Source organism: Triticum aestivum, chromosome 2D (genome assembly GCF_018294505.1).
Source record: "Triticum aestivum cultivar Chinese Spring chromosome 2D, IWGSC CS RefSeq v2.1, whole genome shotgun sequence".
Classification (NCBI taxonomy): Eukaryota; Viridiplantae; Streptophyta; class Magnoliopsida; order Poales; family Poaceae; genus Triticum; species Triticum aestivum.
In genome coordinates this window covers 192,194,687-192,201,244 of record NC_057799.1, presented here as the reverse complement: position 1 = coordinate 192,201,244, position 6,558 = coordinate 192,194,687, and the positions used below count along the sequence as shown (strand labels likewise).

The window sequence follows — 6,558 nt, the reverse complement described above, 5'->3', positions numbered from 1 at the left end:
GCAGATATAATATTAGCTCTCATTGTTAAACCTTTTCTTTCCTACTTTTGTGTTTTAATGGTGTTATAAGTTATTTCCTTGTTTGCAGAAGTGTAAATTCGATACCAGCCCTACATGATCGTGGCATCTTGCCAGGTAGGTAAGAGGAATATTAGCCATTAGATCTTACCAAGTACAGGCTCACATCGATGGGGACCGTCTTAAGATTCTCAAGAAAAAAAGGGGTTGTGTTTCTTATACATGCTATATGCAGAACACGGCGTCGGCGCAAGCCATTTCTCCCCCAGCCCCTCATGCCTCACGCAGCTGTCATCCTCCTGCTAGCCGTGTTCACGCCTCTGCACGCGCTTGCTGCCACCAACCACAGCTTGCCCGGCGGTCACTCCTGCGGGACGCAAGGCCGCTACGCTCCCAATAGCACTTCCAAGGCCAACCTACGGCTTATCCCTGCCACGCTCGCCACTGAGCTGGTAAATGCATCATGCCCCGCCCGCGCCCATGCCCTTGTCGACCAGGTCGCTGTGTCTGCCTACTGCCACTGCCTTCCAGACGTCGTCAATTCATCGGGCACCTGCATCGCCTGCGTAGCTCTGGCCTTTCAGGATGCACGGCGGCTGTGCCGGTACCACAGGGATGCCATGCTTGAGCGTGGCCAACGTCCAACTAATGGAGCGGGATATGGGCGTAATGGCGGGCGATGAGCGTGAGCCATCTCAATAAACGTTTTAACCCTATATATATATAGAATTTTATTCTGATATATTGTCAAATAACCTTTTGTTTAATGCATGTTTCAGGCACGTCATTTTGGAGACATAATGTTTTGGTCCAAGATTTCCGTTTGAACAGCTCAACAAGCCCAAAAATAAAAAACCAGAAAAAGCCGGAGACACTACTCTTTCAAAATTTATCACCGATCCATCTACCTGCCTGGCATGCGCGCAGGAGAAAAGATCAGAGAATCCGATTCTTGATTCTTTGACGTTGATACTTGCCACAGATGCCAAGATTTCATCTCCTTCATAGTATTCCTCTGAAAATATTCCATACATGCTTAGGCCTGCCTGTTATAATAAATGATTTTTTTTTTCTGAAGTAGTACGACAGGTAGCCTTTGTTCGAATCAAACTGTGACCCGATCTAACATCAAAAGAAAAATGAAACACATTGTGACCCGATCTAACACCAAGCCAACTTGCCAAAACACTCGTTTTCCCTCATCTTCCTGTCTCTAACTCAGCCCACACCACCACCAGTAGCCCACTTCCCACCATGATCTCCCACAAACTCTGCTGCTACGTCTCCATCCTCCTCGTCCCCTTCCTTGCACAGGTCGCCTCCGGCGACGTGCTGTGGCAAGAATGCGACAACAGCCGGAACTACACGGCGAACGGCGCCTTCCAATCAAACCTAAACCAGCTCTCCTCCACCCTCCCCACCGAATCATCCTCATCTCCCACCCTCTTCGCTACCGCCGCCGTAGGCGCCGTCCCGGACATCGTGTACGCGCTCTCGCTCTGCCGTGGCGACACCACCAACGCCTCCGCCTGCGGCGACTGCGTTGCCAACGCCTTCCGGGACGCGCAGCAGGTGTGCCCGTACAACATGGACGTGACCATCTACTACGACCCCTGCTTCCTCCGCTTCTCCAACCAGAACTTCCTGACTTCCATCGACAATACCAAACGGCACATCATGCCCAATGGGGAGAACGTGACGTCGCAGGCCGCAACGTTCGACGCCGCCGTGGGTGTTCTCCTTGCTGCCGTCTCGGACTACGCAGCGCTGAACTCATCCACGCAGTTTGGCACAGGGGTGGAGGACTTCGACGTGAGCACCCCGAGAATCTATGCGCTGGCGCAGTGCACGCCGGACATGGCACCGGCCGATTGCCGGAGCTGCCTGGAGGGAATAGTAAATGTGATGCCGAAGCACTTCAGCAGGCGGCAGGGAGGAAGGATCCTGGGTTTACGGTGCAACTACAGGTTTGAGCTATATCCACCATTCTCGGGCAGTCCGCTTCTACACCTCCCAGCACCGGCCTCGGGCGTGACTCCCTCCGTAGATGGAGATGGAGGTGAGTTGCAGATTCTTACAAAAACTATGGAAATTTCTACTCCCACCATCCCATAATATCGTGTCCAAAACACTCTTATACTAAAGTGGAGCTCAGATGGAGACTTCTTTCGATTTACATAAACTGGAGTTGGACAGGCACTTTCATAGAAATAACTTGTTTTCTACTATAAAGTGCATTTTCATGCAATCAAGATAATACAATTGCACCGAGGGAAGGTTCGGCCTTTGCATAACACGATGCGCATAGCCAACCCGTCCAACACAACCAAAAATATTTTTGTAAAGAGTTTAACAGAATAAAAAATCCCAAAAAAGAAGTTTAGGGCCTCTTTGGGTTGTAATAGGGTGCGGAAAGGTGTGGCTACTCCCGGGAGTACACCCAGGTAAAGTAAATTTTGTGGCATGAAACATGATCAAACATTTTAGGTCCTTGCAAAATTTCGTCGACAAATACCATTCAAGGAGCTCTCAACAACAACAAAAAAGGTCACTGCACAAAACTTTGAGCACTGATTTTTTATTTTATTTTTGTGACAGCTCCGCAAATGTTATTTGTGGACTAACTTTTGCAAGAACCTAAAACTTTTGATCATATTTCTTGCCACAAAATTTCAGAAATTTTGGATTTTCTTTTCTATTTTTTGAACTTACTATTCATTGGGGATGTGGGTACACCTGGGAGTAGAAAAACCACTTCGCACTTGTGTTCTCGTTCAATTCTTGTGCCTTTTTCAGTTCCTGCTTTTTTCATTGCTGTGATCAATATGCAGATTTCATATTGTCAAGTGCTTAAACTCTAGTGTAATTTTACAGGAGGGAGAAGAAATAAACCAAGTATCATCCTACTGGTCCTAGCAGTTGCACTGGCCGTTGTTTCTGCAGCATTGACTTTCACTTTAGTTTGCTTTTGTATCTGGAGGAGGAGAAGACAACAAGAATTACCGTCACAATCATGTAAGCTACTCCCTCCTGTAACAAGAATTGCAGACCTCAAAGAAGGAAAATAACTTGGTTTTCTTTAAAGATTGGCTAGGAAACATGTAATTAGCTTAGCTTCTTTTTACTTTCACCTAAAGATCTAGTATTTTACAACGTCTTGTTTATTTTTATGCCCTTTATAAAATTAATAAAGAAAAAAAATGCACGGGTGCTTTGCCCTACTGCACAGCCAAAAAATGGAAAATAGGTAAATTTAACTCCTGCAAAAAGAACCCATCAAGTTTATATGAAAATGAAGCTAGATATGATTCAAATGTCAAATTGCCAGCTGAACAAATATAAGGTAAACAATTACGCATTTCAGACAATGAAATGTCTTCTGAAATGGAGTTTGTTCGACGGATTTAACACTTTTATTCCGACAGATTCTGGAAACTGGGAAAGTGTTCCAAACATCAGTTTATCCATGCTTGATCTGTCAACACTGGAAGTTGCAACGGAGAACTTTTCAGAAGGAAATAAGCTTGGGGAAGGAGGGTTTGGTGCCGTTTACAAGGTACCAATTGTAGTATGCCCACACACACACACAAAATAAAAAACTATGCACTTCCTTAAAAAATGTTTTTCTTCAAATTTTACCAGCATCTCTACTCCTCTAATCAGTAATGTTTTTCGTCAAATACTTATGCCACCTTCTAAATCTACAGGGATCCCTTGCTGATGGCCAAGAGATAGCAGTGAAGAGACTCTCACAAGGTTCAGCACAAGGAATAGCAGAGCTAAAAACTGAGCTGGTTTTGGTTGCTAAGCTTCAGCACAAAAACCTTGTGAGGCTTATCGGCGTTTGTTTGGAAGAACACGAGAAGCTCGTTATCTATGAATACATGCCCAACAGAAGCCTTGACACTATTCTCTTTGGTAAATACTCAGAATATTGCATCACTATCTTTAAATGTGAGCTGTAGTTTGTAAGATGATCCCTGTAGCCACCACTTGTACTCTATTTATTCTTCACTCCACTTAATATATTGGCTACCTTTCGTAAAAAAAAGGTAACATGGGAGAGAATATATGGCACTAAAACTAACCTCCCTGTCGCTGTTTCTTGTTCCCGTAATAGATCCTGAGAGGAGCAAGCATCTTGATTGGGGGAAGAGGTTCAAGATAATAAATGGGATTGCCCGAGGTTTGCAATACGTTCATGAAGATTCTCAGTTGAAAATAATCCACAGAGACCTCAAAGCAAGCAATGTTCTGTTAGACTCAGATTTGAATCCGAAGATTTCAGACTTCGGTTTGGCGAGGCTGTTCGAAGGGGATCAATCAAAGGATGTCACGAATAGAGTTGTTGGAACGTTGTAAGTGAAGTCAACTATGCTTTGATATATAAAAAAAGCACCATGGACTGCAGGAATAAGTAATACTACTAGTACCATATTATATTTTCAGACCACTAATCAGTAATCATATCTCTTGTTGCAGCGGATACATGGCACCTGAATATGTTGTTCGCGGGCACTATTCGACAAAATCAGACGTGTTTAGCTTCGGAATTCTGGTTTTAGAGATCATAACAGGAAGAAGAAACTGTGGATCTTACAACTCCGAGCAATCCGTTGACCTCTTAAGCCTTGTAAGCAGGAAGGAAACCCTAGCTGAATAGTACTGTACGTAATAATCTAAAATTCTAAATCCCTTGCGACAGTAAAACTCATTTGAACCCATCTGGTGCAGATATGGGAGCATTGGACCAAGGGAACGATATTGGAGATAGCTGATCCGTCCCTTGCAAGCAGAAGCACTGCTCCTGAAGAGGAGATACTCGCCTACGTTCACATCGGACTGATGTGCGTTCAGGAGAGCCCTGCGGATAGGCCTACGATGTCAAGGGCGAACGCGATCCTTAACAGCGACACCGTCTCGCTTCAGGCCCCGTCCAAGCCGGCTTTCTGCATCCGGGCAAGTACCGCCGGTCCGGAACCACGACACGGCGCCTCGCAAGGCCGTGGCAGGCCGGCGGTGGTTTCAGCCAACGAGGTTTCGCTCACGGAGCTTGTACCGAGATAAGACATGTTGCACTGAAATCTTGCCGAACGAACTCTCGCATTCTTTCTACATGCAATGGCTTTTTCACCTGTTTTGGCTTTTTTAACCGTTGATTGCTGCTCTAAGATGTGTGCTAGTTGTTTTTCTCCTGTTATGTGTGCTGTCATGTATTAGCCTAGACGTTTTTTGATTGACACCTATTTTGGGTCAGTCGATTTCTTGTTGGGTTAAAGCCCGTTACATGTTTTCTTATTAGGCTGTTTGTGTGCGTTTTTCCTTCTGTTTTTTTCTCTGTTTTTATGGGTATATTTGGATGTTGGGTGAATACAAAATTATATACACATAAGTAATTTATAATATCTGTATAAATTGCAATTTTGTGAAAATGTACTATTACGTGCCTATTTCTTACATACTATTAAAATAGTGCAGTTTCATTATAATTGTATTTTCTGTGAAAATTCCACTACCATATGCATATTCTTACATTTTATTAAAAGCGCAAATTTTTGTATATATTGTGTGTATTTTTTTATTGTTAGATTATTTTATAATTTCTTTCTTCTTAAATGGTAATATCAATGCAACTAATTCATTCTTACTTGAAAAACTTAATTATTTTGATTTTGTTTTAGTAGTTATTTCATATTTTTTTTCTGAAGGGTAATGCCAAAACCACTAATTCATTTTTTCTTACAAAACTTCATTATCTTGTTTTTGATTTAGTGTTTGTTTCATTTTCTTTCTTTTTTTAATCGTAATACGAACATCACTAATTCCTTCCTTTTTAGGGAACTTTCTTTTTTGTGAGAATTATATACTTATTCTTGCATATTATAAAAAAGTGCAATTTCTGCATAAATAGTGTGCAAATTTCTCATTTTTTAATTTTTTTGTTTCATTTCTTCTTAAATGGTAATTCCAATGTCACTAATTCATTCTTTCTTAGAAAACGTCATTATTTTGATTTCAATTTAATTTTAATTTTATCTTCTTTCTTCCTAATGGGTATTACTAAGGCCTCTAACTCATTCTTTATTAGAAAAACTTCATTATTTTATTTTATTTATTTATTATTTAGTTTTATTTTATTTTATTTCTTATTTAATTGTCACACAAGTGCCACTAATTCATTATTTCTTAGGAAATTTCCTTTATTGCAAATATTTCACTTATATATGCTTATTCTTGCATATTAGAAAAATCAAAATTTATGTGTAAATTGTGCGCACTTTTTGAGATTTTTTTATTTCTTTCTTCCTAAAGGGTAATAACAATGTCGTTAATTCTTTTTTAGAAAACTTCAGTATTTTAATTTTTCTTTTGCTTTGTTTTTAATTTACTTTCTTCTTTAAGTGCAATGTGTATGTCATTCATTCGTTCCATCATAGGAAACATTTTTTTATGAAAATTTCACTATTGTATGCTTGCTATTTCATATTATAAGAAAATACAATTTCAATGTAAATTGTGTGTCATTGTTTCATTTGCATA

The 6,558-nt window shown here is 41.1% G+C and overlaps 1 protein-coding gene across 1 annotated transcript; it reads left to right on the top strand.

Moving 5' to 3' along the window:
* The first annotated feature begins 1,272 nt into the window (after positions 1-1,272).
* LOC123052507 (cysteine-rich receptor-like protein kinase 6) lies at positions 1,273-5,272 on the top strand. The gene is made up of 7 exons (XM_044475716.1): positions 1,273-2,077; positions 2,893-3,033; positions 3,444-3,574; positions 3,726-3,972; positions 4,139-4,376; positions 4,501-4,651; positions 4,753-5,272. Exons 1-7 carry the CDS (start codon positions 1,273-1,275, stop codon positions 5,083-5,085), a joined length of 2,046 nt encoding a protein of 681 aa, XP_044331651.1. The 3' UTR covers positions 5,086-5,272.
* The last annotated feature ends 1,286 nt before the right edge of the window (positions 5,273-6,558 follow it).

Coding starts and splice junctions, on each gene's coding strand:
- LOC123052507 (XM_044475716.1), top strand. CDS start 1,273: ATGATCTCCCACAAACTCTGCTGCTACGTCTCCATCCTCCTCGTCCCC. Junction 3,575..3,725: donor GGTTTGGTGCCGTTTACAAG/GTACCAATTGTA, acceptor CTAAATCTACAG/GGATCCCTTGCTGATGGCCA. Junction 4,377..4,500: donor AATAGAGTTGTTGGAACGTT/GTAAGTGAAGTC, acceptor CTCTTGTTGCAG/CGGATACATGGCACCTGAAT.